Source organism: Cydia splendana, chromosome 9 (assembly GCF_910591565.1).
Source record: "Cydia splendana chromosome 9, ilCydSple1.2, whole genome shotgun sequence".
NCBI classification, from domain to species: Eukaryota; Metazoa; Arthropoda; class Insecta; order Lepidoptera; family Tortricidae; genus Cydia; species Cydia splendana.
The window spans coordinates 9669895-9686693 of NC_085968.1; the positions used below are offsets into that span (position 1 = coordinate 9669895).

A 16799-nucleotide genomic window follows, 5' to 3' on the forward strand; every position below is an offset into this window, starting at 1 on the left:
GGCCCCGCGCACAGGGCAAAATCTAGTTGCTTAATATAAAAGTCCAGTTTTAAATAATTGACAAGAGCCTCTACCATCAGTTTTAACATTGACATAACGCTCACGTCTACGTAATTTACTTTCTGTACATCTCGCTTCCACTATTGCTCGCATATGCGAGTACGAGCGAGATGCATAGAAAGTAAGTTACGTAAACGTGAGCGTTATGTCAATGTCAAAACTGGTGGTAGCCGTACTGATTATGATACGTTATGACTAAAGTTCTTTGGTGAATAACATTGTCCGTCACACATAACATAACGTCACGCAAGCGCCCTGCGCCGCCTACATGAAACAGCAGGCTCAGGCATACATTTTCGCCGTGCGGTAGAAAGAGAGGAGAGACGCCTTACGCTGTCTCGAGTTTATAATTTTTTCCCCACCTCAAAAAGTGCTCAGCGCCGCTAAAGAAGTTTTCACTTCAAAAACATAGTGCAATTGTGTGGTGACGTACGGAACCCTTGGAACATCAGTGCTATTCGCAGCTGGCCAGTTTATTTTGTATGTTTGTTACCTCAGCAAGTCTGTGCTTCGTCATGTGTGAGCCGATTTGAAAATATTTTTTTGTTGATTTATAATTTTGACAAATCCAATTATGATTATTATTGACCGGAGCGTAGCGAAGGTCTACGTTTCGACTGGAGCATTTTGCTTTTGTATGTCCGGATGTTCTCCTCTACAGGTCGTAATTCTTAACCGAATCTCGTGAAATTTTGTGACTGGATTCTATGTCTAAATAAAATTTTTTTGTCCGTCCGGTTTTTTGTTTTTTTTTTAAATGGCGGAGTTGTGATAGCTCGCGCCTAAACAAATAGTGGTATCGGTACCATACGAGTGTTTTCTTTTTGAGATATGTTTATAGATTAAATGGCCAAAAATTCAGAAAATTTATTTCGCTGGTTTCGAAGGTATGGAGATATTTAATTTTAACTAATTTTAATTTGAGAAGGAGTAGCTAAATTTCGTCAACCCATCTAAGAACTATTTGGCTCAGTTTGTAAACGTTCGCTTTTTCTGTTTGCACAGAGGGTCTGGGTTCGATCCCCAGTAATTGTATGCTGGGATATTATTATAACTTTTTGTATGTTTTTACACATACATTTCGTATTGTTTTTTTTTTTAATTTACTATATTTAAAGCTCTTAGTACCATGTTATTTAAAGCTCTGCTCGCGAGGTCTACAGCTCACAGAGCCACTAGTGGTATCCATGAGGAATTGAGGGAACTGTACAAATATAGCGATTTTAGTATTTTCATCAACAAACTAAGCATTTGCTCTTTGATGATTCATTATTAAATATTCATACGAATTGATATTAAGCAGAAGTAGCAGAACATCTTAATCTGAAGCAATTAATAAGAAGCAAAAGATATCCTTTTTTTGGGGTATTTTTGCTCTTGCAAAGTTACCTCATTGTGCTCAAAATTAATAAGTTCCGCCAAAACGGAGAGATTATTTTTATGACTAGCGTAGCGATTCAAAATATGTATTTTATATATCAAATTTCGTTTATCTGAGTCTGAGTATATTGGAGTATATAAATAATAACCAGTGATCGTACATTTTCCAGCATTTTTGGTGCAGCAGAGTGGTGTTAACGGAATTGGTATAGATAATTTCAACTGAAATGGTAAATTAAGGTTAATATTAACGTAATTAACGCTAATTAATCTTTGTTTTCTATTATTAATAACATATAGAAATATTATATTTGAATATATTAGACGTTAAATCATTTTAATGAATTGTAGCATAGTTACTAGCGGGGGGCATAAAGTTAAAGTAGGACCATTTTACGGTATAGGAAAGAAAAGCAGATGTATGTGCTGAAATATTTAATTCTTTAATATTACAATACGATATATATGATTCCACTAAGAACAGACATTTAATTATTGTCAATAATGTAACTATACAATTTAGAAACGTTCATAATTTCAACAAGATCCCTTTGACCGCCGCCATCAAAGATATATGTATGTGATTTTCCCAATAGGGGTCATCCATTAATTACATCACACGTTTAGGGGGGGGGCAAGAAAATGTTGTGACATGTTGTGACAAGGGGGAGTCAAACTTTGTGACGTCACTTTAACTTCATCAGTAACCTTAATTCAATTTGCCGATTTCGTTGAAAAAATGTGACGTCACACCAGGGGGAGAGGGGTTTGCCAAATGTGACCAAGTGTGACAAGGAGGGGGGGAGGGGTAAAAAAAATTTGAAATACGTGTGACGTAATTAATGGAAGACCCCATAGGTATACTTAACTACCAACTCTACCAAGACTTGAAATTTGCCGTTAAACTAATAGTGGCTCATATCGTTTTAGTGATCAAGGGACCACTCGAGAAAAAAAATACCAACGACCACCAATTGTTAGGAAAATACGTTACCTATGTAGAATAAAATCTACAAAGGGCTGTTATGTTCATTCGCGGACCATTTTAGGTAGGACCAACGATTGAGAACCACTGCGTTATATGTAGTATCCGCAGAATTAAGTGGCGAGCAGGGTCATAAACGTCACTATTGTTGTTACCGCTACCTGCACTATTGTTGCACGGCCCGCTCCATAAGGCCGTGCAGGTGCGAAAGAGATAGCATGATTCCGATGATTTATGACCGTGCTCGCCACTTAATTCTGCGGATACTATAAACATTGGATGGTTTGTGTAATGGGAATGGGGTACGTTGCTGGTTGTGGCAACTGTCAAAGGTTTGCATAGATGGCGCCATCATAGCTTGCCCATTTCTCTAATTTTGTTCTATGAGATTTGGCTTAAAGGGCTAGCCCATAAAATAAAAAAAAAACAATAATTTGACACAATTCTAGGGATTGACAGGGCAAGCTATGCTAGCGCCATCTGTAAAATACTTCCCCGGCCAACCCCATTGTTTGGAAACAATCGCAAAATCCTGCAGGCCTGGCATGGCAAATCAATAGTGTCCTTGCGTCTGACCGCTTATGCATCACCTTAATAATCGGATGCCATCAGGCCATCACATATATGTATTAAAGTGTCAACATGTCACTTTTTTACTCTGCACTTGTCTTCGTTATCTCTTGGTGTTGTAAGCAATGTCACGCAAGCGCAACGTGCAACTAATGTTGCCTATTAAATTATCTGTCGCGATAAATGAGATAATGTATTTTTCACCTCAGCAGCTCGAACAAGGGTACTTTGCTTCTTAAAAACAGTGAGCAAAATGCGATTTTGCTCACTGAGTCATTTTGTCTCACTCAGTGAGCAAAATGCGATTTTGCTCACTGAGTGTGTCTCACACAGTGAGCAAAATGCGATTTTGCTCACTGAGTGAGACAAAATGACATTCAAGTGACCTTTAATGTCATTTCAACATGCGGGGTCTAATACAAGTTCGATATACTTGGGTTCTATTATCTCTGTCCCTCTAGGTATGTTCTCACTGCTTAGGGTGAAAAAATTTGTGTACTACACGAGATCAAAGTTATTTACATCTCGTGCGCTTTTGAATCCCTTACTACGCTCAAGATTCTAAATTAGATTCACTCGCTACGCTCGTGAATCTATTATAGAATCTTTCGCTTGCACGGGACTCAAAATAAGCACTCGAAGAAATATCAAACTTTGATCTCTTGTTGTACAAATAACTATTACATGAACAATCCGCGAAGAAGTGTCAATTATCATTTCGCCACTTTCGTGGTTCGCGTTGCAGTTTCTGCAAGCTATTCCGTAAAAAAATAATTTCGTTACGTTCTTTTTTAATGCTCACTTTATTTAATATTTTTGGTGATTGTATTATAAATAATAAAAGTAGTTGTAAACCTGTGGTAGCCGAGTGGATAAGGCATAGAGGTACAATAATATAGAGATGAAACGGGGGAAGGGCCAAACGAGCGAACGAGATGCACTTATGGAACTTTCAGCAGGACTAGCAGAGTAGGCGGTATTATTGCTTGTCCTTGTCACAGTCTCACTTTTTGTTTGTTCCCCACCTTTTTATTAGTGTGGAGAATGGTGGGCAACAAATGAATGCGACCAATCACAGTGTCGCATTTGCGTATGTTTTGTCCCTCACGGAGGCACGCGTATACCACTTTTAGACAATCCTACCTTCTATGGGATAAGGCGTCAGATCAGTGGGAGATGATGCGGGGAAGCGGGCCGGGAGGTAACGGCCAACTTGAAACGAACGGGTAGCTGAAACGCTTTGTATTAAAAATACACGTTGTATGTTGCTCAACTCAGAATCCCATCTTCTCTACATTGTAGTTTATTCTGTGAAATATTGATACCCTTAAAATAGATAGACGCGGCGATCAAAGAAGGAAACAATTAACTACATGTCTAGATATATTTTTTCAACATTACTTTTTTTTAAATATAGGCAATAACTTAAGTAGTCTAGTTGATATTTTCGTTTTTTACAGACTATGATAAATCACGCTCGTGTCCTCAGAATTTTTGCCGACTCATCAACTTTACTAGCCTTCATCTATGTGGTATTTAGTTAAAGCTAGGTTTACAATTCTCCTTAAATCTCTTCAGTAACCTGCATATATTGTTGATGGAAACACTTACATGCTGTTAATGGAAGTGGAAACCCAGCTTAAGTGTCGTTATAACTACTCGTTATGTGAAGTGTGTAATATGGACATAATCCGTCCAACTGGCCGTTTCCGATTTTCTTAAGATTTTCAGTTAGGTATGTTAAATCTACCAAAGATATTGCTTTTTTTCCTTTACTTTCTAAACTTTCGCGCCAAGAAACAGATATGTTATCAACTTGTTATAAATGCTGCAAGCAGGGGCCTATTTCTCGTACGTTACAAGTTCACAAGTCTACAAGCTTACATTTAAAATTTCATTGTACAAGTGTGTTTTAATTCTGTTTCTCGTAGGAATGATTACTACAAGTGCTACAAGGCGGCTGTCTAAAGTTAGAAAATAGGTTTGTTTACTATGCAAAAAGGAAATGCAATGGCCATTATAAATGTTATCTTAATGTCAATGTCACTGTTATGCATCATAATCTTAATAAGAGGAAAATAAAATGGCTGACTTGTGTTTTCGGAATATACCAGCGTATAATAATACAAGTAGTAATGAAAAGCGTTTCTCAAAATTATCAATTACAAGTGTAAAATCAAACTCAGTTTCGTCAGTCACTCTATGAATGTTTACAAGCTTCAGGGTGGGTCAGTTTTATTTATAATACGGGTTAATTCGTTACAAAATTATTATGTTATTGGTCATTTACTGGTTCTTTCCCAATTATAATAATTTCATAGGAATGAGTTTACTGTTTTTTTTTTGGAGAATAAAAGCTAAATTTAAATAATATTACTGATTTTAACGAAGTGCATTCAAAACTTACACGTTCGAGATCTTAAAAATGCAATATCTTCATTTATTTATTAATCGATTTTTACCAAAAACGCATATTAGCAGTTTATAGAGACTCCTCATTATTTCGTGATAAGTCACAAGCTACAAGTATAAAGTACAGCTTTTGAGAAACGAAATTACTATTTTAGTATATAATATCTACTAGTGTTTGTCAACTTGTGAAACAACAACACTTGTGAAAACTCTTTTATCCCCGCTCTTGTAACAATTATACATTTACGTGAAACGGAAACTTGTAAAAAAAATTTAAATACAAGCGTTACCATAGATACACACTTGTATTACAAGACTTGTAACGTACGAGAAATAGGCCCCAGGTAGTTAAGTACCTACTACATTATATTTGTACCTGTCCCTTGATAAGCCCAAAATTATGACTTATTTAAAGGATAAACAGGACAAATATGAAGGCTCCTCTTCACGTTGGGCCAACGCCAACACCAACGAGGGACGCATTTATGCGTTAGAGGGAGCAAGTGATATTGCTATCTCATTCTACCGCATGGCTGCGTCCCTCGTTGGCGTTGGCGTTGGCGTTGGCCCAACGTGAAGAGGAGGCATGAGCAATACTTCGAAAATTACGTGACATTTCTATCGAAACAGCAAAAATAATATATGCGGGCAAGTGTGTTGCATAAAGGGTTAAGTCCGTTAATTCGTAGGTATGAGTAGGTATGCCGTAAAATGCTACAAGCGATTTACATTCGAGCCGCGAGTGTAAGCGGTGGGCTCGTGGTTCGTCTCGTGGCTCGTAAAGCTAATATAATTTAAACACTAACGGCACGGCATAAGCTTTATAACCGAATGACAAGCCGAACGCGAGTGTGTCGAGGCGAGCCACGAGACGCGCCGCGAGCCTAGCCGCGAGTCTAAACCGGCTACTAGATTCCGAATATAGTCATTGTGCTAGTTTCCGACAAGCTCTAGTTTTCGTCCGCTTCGTAAAATTTGAATATAAACTTACCTTGCCGCACAGATTTCAACTTATATTGCAATCCTTAATGTCTAAACAATGGATCTATCTAATCTACATAAAAAAATGTATTTCGCATAGCGAATAAAAAATATTAGTTGCTACTCCGTCAAGTGGACGAAAGCTAAGCACAATGTGCATAGATACTATAGCCATAGATAATAAAGGTAATAGAAAATGTTTAGGACCTCCACCTATTTGGTTTATGGTATTATATTCTATTTATCATACTTATATAAGGTGCTAACAAATTAGTCACGGATATTTTAAGAGATAATACATTACATTAAAATAATTAACTTTTAACTGTAATTAAGGAACCTTTGTATATAATTTTTTTGTTTTCATTTACCGAACAAAAAAAATATTATTATTAATTTTTTAAATAATCACCCCTATTATGTACTTGTCAAGATGTTTAACACTGTCTGTCATGTCACGTCACGTCAAGTTTGATAGGGTACTAGAATGTCTAAAGAGGTCTCATTCAATTATCTTATTAACAGGGTGTTTTAACGTAGCAAATTTGTTTCCTAGTTTTCTCCAAAAAAACATAACAAAACCAATGATGTTTCATACTTAAATGCACTCCGAGAACCGAGTACTATCAGCTGTAAAAATATCCGTGACTAATTTGTTAGCACCTTATATATATCTATGGCCAAAATTGTAATTACAAATTTTTGATTATTTCAGATGATTTATGTAGGTATTTGTGTTGGCAAGGATAAAATATGTATAGTAAGGTATTCCTTAATTGACATACATATTTAAATCTTAACTATTCGTTAACTTTGTACTTATGTGACGTCACTGGGATAAATAGCCGCCTAATGCTAACGTGAACACAGAACATATAATATACAGTCTGTGTGGAAAGAGAAGAGTCCTGGAATGTATGGGGCCCAATACATTCCACGACTCTTCTCTTTCCGAACAGACTCTACGTCTTATTCAGCAAATAAAAACTAGTTACTATAATAATATTGTTTGTTTTTAAATAGGAAATAAATTAAGCAAAAAGTCGAGGAAAAAAATAACAAACTAAAATTCGAATACGTTTAATAATAATAAATAAAATAAACTATTAACAAATACGTTCATAAAAAATCAATTCAAAAACGACTTTTTACATCACATACTTTTGTAGATTATATCGCTCTGGTTATGACACAGGTTGTAAAATAATACAATTGCAAGATCTAGATAAGATCTATACATTTTAAGATTATACTTACTAAACTATACCGCAACTTAATGAACTAGTATCTCTTCAGTCGGCAGGGAATATACTACAATGTGCTTTCGATAAATACAAAATACAACACTTAATACACAGGAAAAAAGAACAAAATCATATCGTCGCTGGAAAGCAATAATGCTGTAATCCACAATACAATTGTTATTCGAGTTACAGCATTATTGCTTTCCAGCGGCAAATGGATAAGTGACTTGATTACAGTTGTAACCGCCTCGGTCGGAGTACAGTCAGAACTATAATAACGTAAAATTATTTATTTACGGAAACGGCAAACTGAAGAGACATTTGATTACAGTTTATTCCTCACATTTAGGAACTTTATTGAACATACGACAAATAAAAATTGACTGTAACATAATTCTTATAAAAACTTACATCACAGTAAATGTTTCAATACTCGGACTGCGCATTTGTGCGCAAACAGAAACAAACAGACTAACCTATTTTAAAATAATTGTAAATATAATCAGATGCCATCCGATCGTAATTATAATAATTTCGTCATCAAAATAAATACTAATATAATGCTTGGCACCTCATACAGAGATTTGTGAATAACGATAAGTCATATCGTTCAATAATTTATAAAGTACACCTATAGAAACGATTATAATAACATTAATAACATTAAAAACAATCAAATCTAAACAACGAAACTTTACGCTTTATGACACTTGGGCAGAGATCACAGTGCAAACAATTTGGTCAGGATACACGTTAACTTGTTGCGATTCTTATCAGCATCAGATACAAACGGAATGTCCTTAAAATAACGCTTAACATAAACATTAAAAATACAATATTCGAAATCATTTAAATCTCTTGTAAAATTGCTGTACATTTTGGCCTCACGTCTACTGCAAAAACATTTTATTTGATATCTAGATTTAAAAACTCACTAAAGGGTAAGTTTGGTAAACGCATACTACTATCAAATTCAACAGCCTAAAAATTCTAAAAATCCATTGATTCAGTAAGGTGACTATGAGCTAATTACATTTCGCAATTAGGTCTAAAACATCTAAATGCCGGTGTAGCCTTGGCTAGTAATATGAAGTTCAGTAGGCTCCGATGACGCCGCCGGGGCCGGGCAGCACGGACTTGCCGGAGAGGAACACGTCGACGGCTCGGGCCGCTTGGCGACCTTCCGAGATAGCCCACACCACTAGAGATTGGCCGCGGCGACAATCTGGTGGGAGAAAATTAACGATTGTAATTATTTCAGTTGGGGCAAGCCTTATCGTACGTTCATAAAACAAATAAGATAAAAAATATAGATAGTGTGTCAGGGGTGTAACCTTGTGTTGTTTGTTATTTGATATTAAAAGAGGGGTTGGTAAAAAAAATAACAAAATATGAATTAAATAAATAATTAAGTTTTAAGAAATACGTTTTATAAACAATTGTCTATTATTCATATGACGCGGTTTTCATATACGTACTCTACAATAAAATAATTTATGTGAAATACGAAATATTATATTCGTGTGTCCTTTAGTTGTTCCAATGTCACTAAGGGGCTATTCATAAATTACGTCGTTTCAAATGAGGGGGGGGGGGCGTCTGGACATCAGGTGGACGGTAGCATGCCGTAGGAGGAAACGGGGTCATTCGAAGCATGATTTTTGGATGATTTGGGGGGGTCAAAAATCGATGACGTAATTTAACGACAGCCCCTAAGTCTAAAGTTAAGGTCCTTTTAAGAACTTGTCCAATACAAGAAAACATATAATAGACACTTGTCTACGGTAATGTTAACATATAGACCAAATAATTTAAAATACATGTACTTAGTTATATCAATATTTTTAGGATATGTTGTAGGTATTACTTTGTATTGTATATAGGTACCTGTAATTTGCAATAATGTGCATTTCATACAATACGTACCTATCGTATCACTCAATCCCATCGTCACGATAACCTTGGGGTGATTGCAGTATCACTTTAAAATCATTACAATGGGATTGAGTGACATGTTAAAAAATACATGTCAACGACAATTACTAATGTAATAATAAACAGGGATGTTGTCACTTGTTATGTTCGCAAGTTGTTGAAACCAAAATAATTAAGTTGTTTCACATAATCAAAAATGCTCATAAAAACTGGTAGGTAGTTTTAGTTTTTTGATATTCTTTATTTACTTTTTATTACTCCATACTTTTTATTTTGATCCCGAAAAGTGTACAAATAGAAATCGGCAATAGACAGGTCTGACATTATTGACTGAATTTCATTTTTAACTTTTTACGAGGTTTTCTCGGAGGACTACAGTATGGAGTTCTTTAAAAAGGAGTGTACAAGTTGTTATAGGGTCTGTCAAACGCATGTAATACCCCTGGATTTGCAGGTGTCCATGGGATACGGTGATCGCTCGCAGCGACGTGGTATTAAAAAACCGTTACACAAATGCCGATTGAACTTACCTCCGGCAGCAAACACGTTGTTAACGGGTGTGTGGTAGATGTTTTTCTTGTCGGTTTCCACGTTGCTGCGCGCGTCCAAAGGTAAGTCTGCAATATAGACAATATGCTCGTACAACTTCATTCGACAAATCGCGTCTCACAGCTTGATAACTAACGTGTATGATCAGTTAATTATCGCACTGGTGCCAACTAGTATCTGATGCCCGCTTCGATACGATGAGCCACAACAGTATGGGCCAGTTGCACCAACCACAATTAGCGGACTGACTAACGCCAATCAGCAGTGAACTATGAAATTTGCCATACAGTAAAATTTAGCGAACGGTTTAACGATCACAAACTGTTTGGTGCAACCGACCCTAAGTAAACATCCCGAAGACAGTGCTTAGGGAAACTTACCAAGTTGATGTGCCACGTATCTCTCGGGGCCGAGGAAGCCCATGGCCAGCAGCACCAGCTCCGCCTTGTACACCTTCTCTGTTCCTGGGACCTCCTTCATCTCCCAGCGGCCGCCCGCGGCGCGCGTCCACTCCACTTCTACGGCTGACACACCAGCCACGTTGCCGTAACCTGGTATGGTAAGAAGAAAGTTTGTACTATAGGTAATTAGATCTTTTCATTTTTGCGTTTTCCCGGTTACATCACAGACCATAAACTAAACGCAGCAAATGCTCGTACTAAAATAAAGAAGCTAAGCATGAAAAAGCTAAAATAAATAAATATTATAGGACATTTTTACACGAATTGACTAAGTCCCACGGTAAGCTCACGAATGCTTGTGTTTTGGGTACTTAGACAACGATATATATAATATATAAATACTTATATACCTACACAGAAAACAACCATGACTCAGGAAAAAATATATTTGTGTCATCACACAAATAAATGCCCTTATCGGGATTCGAACCCAGGACCATCGGCTTCACAGGCAGGGTCACTACCCACTAGGCCAGACCGGTTGTCAAAACATAACATTACATAACACAACATAGTAACTAGAAGTTCAAAAAAAACAGTTTTCTATTAATATTTTTTTTCTTGAATACATATCGAACACCTAATCAATCATACATGCAAGTAATGTTATTGACCATGGTCTTCTATTCCCAGAGTGACACGGGCCTACGTCACAATAACATTGCCATTTTATTTCAACATAACATGTTACATGGGTACCAAAGAGAATTGACTGTAATAGAGAAGTAAAGTCTAAGAAAAAAACGTGCCCCTTAGTTTGACATCCAAAACAGATGGCGCTGTACTGCGCCATATATTTTGCGGTCACTGAATTGTCAAACGTCAACTTTTGACAATCAGAGTTACCGCAAAATATATGGAGCTGTACAGCGCCATCTCGTTTACCTGTCAAATTCGAAGCACGAAATTGTCTTAGATATTACACATCTTATTCAATCAATATATCTTTGATGGGTACATTATAGCTATAGTTAATAAGTTAAAATATTTCTTTATAATTTTATAATTTTCATTTATAATGTATTTTATCTTAAATTTTACAATAACACGTCATTTTTAATTATTCGTTAGCAATATCTTCCGATTCACGAAAGAAATTTTAGACGTTCGGGTAATTCTGTTTACATTACTGGCAACACAGGATAGCGCTGTCACATTTGACAATTCGGATCTAGATAACTTCATGCCCTGACCGTCATCCTTGTCGAACGCATGTTAATTGTTATTTCCTTCTCGCTCAGTGTCAGCAGTCGCAGTGTTTTCCAAACTTTTCACGTCGTAAGCTTGGTAATAATTGTGTAACTGTGAATTAGTTTTTTAAACGTTTGTCTTGTATAGATAAATAAAGTTTAATTTAATACATTAGATTTGTTTTATTTTACTATGTTTCTACATGAATAACTTAAAATTAATGCCGTTAAAATAATTTTCACCGTTGGTTAAAATTCTCCCACATTTTAAAGTTTGAGAACCTGTAAACAGCATGATGACGTAGGCCCGTGTCAGTTAGGTCATACGCGAATCTCGGAATAGAGTACCAGGCGGAGTATATTATTATACCGAATGTAGGGTATTGATATTGGTTAATATTACATTAAATTGTGCCAAAATATTTTTTCAAAATATTTATATCCGGAGAGAAATAGTCGAAGAAGCGGTGACGTGCCAAAGTAAAATTTCGTTGTAGGTATAAGTTTAGTAGTCGATAAATAAATTAGAAATGAAATAACACAGGTACAAGTTTTATTACAATTTTTGGGTTTTCCGTAAGCGTGTTGACGTTGAAGGTAAGTAGACAATGGCGTATGAAGTCAAGAAGGTTTGGGCAAGGTTATGTCAAGTCAAGTTCAAGTGTGCGCCGCGAAAATCACTTAAAACCAAAAATATTACTTTGCTAATCCGCGAAAAGATAACGTGCGTGCCGTTAACATCTCCTGAAGATGCCTCGTAGAGAGGCGAAACACGTGTCGAGTATTGATTGTTCTTTTGGTGGGGGTTTGTTATATTTATTTGCGTATTTATTCTTACGGTGGGAGGGTGGGAACATTAATTGCATGTAAAAAATACGCAAGTAAGTATAACGGGTTAGTACTGATTGACTAGCGCGTTATCTTTTCGCGGATTAGCAAAGTAATATTTTTGGTTTTAATTAATATGGATATCCGCAAAGTAACGCCTGATTCTATTCACTATTTTACAAAAATCACTCTCAAGATTCAGGATACAAACAAAAAGGTTCTGCTGACAGACGTAATATGTATACTCGCGTCAAATGATGGTCTCTGTGACATATTTGGTTGACTTTCTGTTCAGATGTGTCACTTTACTCACTTTGAGTGAAAGATGAAAAATGAGACACGAAAAGTAACATGAAATGAACCGTCTGATTTCACCCTGTTTGACAACTATAGGGTATTTCACTACTACTTTCTTTTTCGAACTGTCAAAACGATTTTGCTACTATGGAATTTATATGAAACACTAGCATGTGACGTCACAATGAAATTACCTACTCTTTATAGTTTTATACGGGTTTAAAAATAGAAACTGTGTCTAAAATTAACTGCTGTCCACGTTTTTCTATTAATCTTCTGGTGCGTTATTTCATGCGTGGTGTAAAATAATTTTTAATAATTTATTTTAAATACAGTCAAATACCCTATTGTATAAACTTACCGTCATCCAGGAATTCTTTGGTTAGCGTAGAGAACTTTCTCGGGTCGTTTCCGAACTTCACTTTGACTTCCTCGTGCCCGTAGTCCACCCTGCGAAAATATTAAACGTGTTGAAATGCTCAAATATTTCAACATTTTAAATATTTTTTAATAATATTATGGAAAGGTTTATAAAAGTATTTTTATTTTTCCCGTTGTTCAAACGATATAAATAATGATTTAAAAAAAAATTAAGAAAAGTTATGCATAAGGCTAAATTATTTATGTTAAAACTTATGAGTATAACTGAAATATTGTCTTTTTCGGAACCAATATAAGTGTACCGACCATATTAAAAGAGATTTCAAAATTTGTCATCAGGCCAATTACAACCAGTACTCGTGTAAATTAAAAATAACAACAACAAATTGCTATGAGGGTGTAACTGAATAGTATTAAATGGTGTATACTACAACTCGGTCGTACTGCTCAAATCGTAGGATTTTACAAGTACAATTACACATAATGCGGTGTCTGTGTACCGTCGCCCACACTGTTAACTGACAGTTCGTAAACCTTATTACAGTAGGCATAAGGTTCACCGATAGACAGTTAAGAGTGTTGCTGTTTGTATTTGCGTAGTCTAAGAGGTTAAGTAATAATACCTGAAGACCCTCGGCCATTGCGGCCACGGGTTGTCTTGTCCGCGGGAGGGTTTCGGCTGCGGCAGGATTTCGAACGTCGTGATCGACTTGGCGCCTTGGCGGAGCGATGTCGCTATGCAGTCGCATCTACATAACAAAGTTACCATAATTAGTAATAACACCTACTTTTAATGTACTTTAACACCTAATTAATGGAAATCTAATAGGTACCTCCTACTACTTTAGTAAAGTAGTTTAAGAAATGTTATAATTATTTTGGTTGAACCAGTCTCAATTCTAAAATAAATAAAGCGGTAATTTATACGAGAGAAAAGTAAATATATAGATATTATGTATATTCTGCCTTTTGTTTAGCACATTAGCACACACAATGCTGAACCCATAGTTACCTTTGATCTCGACGACGATACATAAACGTGTATTCTATTCAAATCAAGGTGAGGATTGTGTGTACTGTGTTAGTTACATATACTGGGCATTTTCCGTAAATCGACAACCATTGTGCCTATTAGCACACGTGTATTTGCGTGCACATAGACTATGGCTGTGAAATTTCCAAGGGGTTTTCACAAGCTTTTATTTTTGCTAAGTATGTATGTATGTATGTGCCGGTCAAGCTAAATTATACCCATTTTCCAGTTTTTGAATGAGTTTGAACTTTACAACATGAAAGTTGGGTGACAATTAGGTTGCTAGAATTGTCTCAATGAGTATTAGTTGCCAGTTGAAAAAAAACACAGTCAGCGATAAAAGCTCGTATCAAAAATGAAATTTTTGTCAATAAACTTATTCCAAGTAGATCCTACTTGGAATAAGTTGATCACTTTTTCTTCTTCAACCTAGAGTTTTCCCGGCCTAGCGCCAGGGTCTGCTTTCCTGCTCAGTCTTCTCCACTTTGCCCGGTCTTCGGCATCCTCAGGTGTGAGATTGTTCTCTTCCATGTCCGCTATCACGACGTCCAGCCAGCGCTTGTCGCTGTTGATCATACGTCGCAGTGAAACTCACCCGGTATCGCCTCCTCCGATAACAAGCACATTCTTGTCCTTGGCGTTGAGTTCTGGCAGCTCCTTCCCGTGGTGCAGCGTCGGGCCCATCTGCTTCTTCTGCCACGACTCGAGGAACTCCATGGCGTAGTGGATGCCGTTGAGCTGCCGGCCCTTGAGCGGCAGGTCGCGTGGCCATGTCGCGCCCATGCAGAGCACCAGGGCGTCATATCTGGGAGTGGGATTAATTGGTTAACGATGTGAAAATATAGGTCGAATAAACAACTTTTTTTTCGTTAATTCCGGTGAAAATAGAAAGGTGGTAATAAGCAGAGATTCTATATTTTGCGGCAAACTATGTAGCTCTTGAGGATTTTTATCATAGATATGAATAGTTGTGAAATAGAAAAAAAAAACACGTCGAACGCCCCCGATTTACGCAGTGCTGCACCACTACTTCTTAAGACACATCATGGGGAAGGATACTATAACAGTCATCCTACTCGGCCATCCTACACCAAACCGTCATTACTCACTCTACTACAACTTTACTTAATCGTTGGTTAGACCAGTGGCACTAATGTTTGCCCACATCGATGTTGCATTTGAACACGCTGCTTTCTGCCTACAGCAGCTCAACGCGCCGCTGCACAACCTCCTTGCGCAACTTCATCGTGGAGATGTACTGTATGAGTTCTCTGACTCGGCCATTCTGCTTTAATACATGTCCTAACAGTTGTACTCACTCGTCAGTGGCGCTAACATTAGCCTCCTTGACCACATCGATTTTGCATTTGAAAACGACGCCTTCAGCCTGCATCAGCTGAACGCGCCGCTGCACAACCTCCTTGCTGAGCTTCATAGTGGGTATGTTCTGCAGGAGTCCACCGACTCGGCCATTCTGCTTTTACACGTCCTTATCGATGTACTCACTCGTTAGCCAGGTCGGTGGCGCTAATGTCCTTGCCCACGTCGATGTTGCATTTGAACACGATGCCTTCAGCCTGCATCAATTGGACGCGCCGCTGCACAACCTCCTTGCTGAGCTTCATTGTGGGGATGCCGTACTGAAGCAGGCCTCCGGCACGGTCGTTCCGCTCGAACACCGTCACCGAGTAGCCCGCCTGTTTCATATATATGTATTACAATCAACAAGTAAAAATTTTTTTTAAAAAAACAAGCTCCTATCTCTTACAAAAACTGCTTATTTATCAAGCTCCGATTCAATGTGATTATAGACCACTACAATAATAAAATCTTAAGAGAAATATAGTAAGAACAGAGTGCTCACTCCATACATCAGTTTTGGTACAAAGAAGACTATTATTTTCGCAGTCGACATTTAGCATCGCGTTGCGGAATTTTCAGTACCGCTACTTGATACTAGAATTCTCTAGTGTCGCAACTCACGAAAATTGTATTGAACAACAATTTACAACTAATATTAAAAGCAGAAGGAGTTGAAAATAGAGTTCCGGTTAATCCGTAATTAGCTGAAAATTGTTGAGCATTAGACTTTTCGGTCGTTGCAACATCTATTGTCAAGTAGCAGTACTGATAATTTCGCTACTCGATGCTAGATGTCGACTACAAAAATAATAGTCGTTTTGGTAGTAAAACTGATGTATGGAATGAGCACTCTATGTATTTTTTCTCTCTATGCTTTAGCTTAGTTCAGTAGAAATAAACTAGTATCAAAATTAAAAATAGAAAATCAAGACATTGTACAAAACAAATTAGACAAAGGGCAAAGGGTAAAGACTATTGAACATGACTACATTTGAACTACGACTAAAAATAGTCGTAGTAAACATTTAAAATCCATATTTAGCATTACAAGATTCTATTTGGCCCTGAGATAGTGTCGCTACAATTAGCTTACATAATGGCAAGTATCTGGGAGACCGAGCTTTGCTCGGA

The 16799-nt window shown here is 37.0% G+C and overlaps 1 protein-coding gene across 1 annotated transcript in view; it reads right to left on the reverse strand.

Moving 5' to 3' along the window:
* Positions 1-7452: 7452 nt before the first annotated feature.
* The window catches only part of LOC134793560 (uncharacterized), a 96293-nt gene continuing 86946 nt past the window's right edge, over positions 7453-16799 (reverse strand). The window contains exons 37-43 of the mRNA XM_063765170.1: positions 15813-16003; positions 14902-15111; positions 13897-14022; positions 13254-13342; positions 10497-10667; positions 10098-10184; positions 7453-8857 (exon numbers count right to left, since the gene is read on the reverse strand). Of these exons, the coding sequence (XP_063621240.1) occupies positions 8727-8857; positions 10098-10184; positions 10497-10667; positions 13254-13342; positions 13897-14022; positions 14902-15111; positions 15813-16003 (1005 nt within the window). The 3' untranslated portion in view covers positions 7453-8726. The remainder of the gene's footprint in view (positions 8858-10097; positions 10185-10496; positions 10668-13253; positions 13343-13896; positions 14023-14901; positions 15112-15812; positions 16004-16799) is intronic.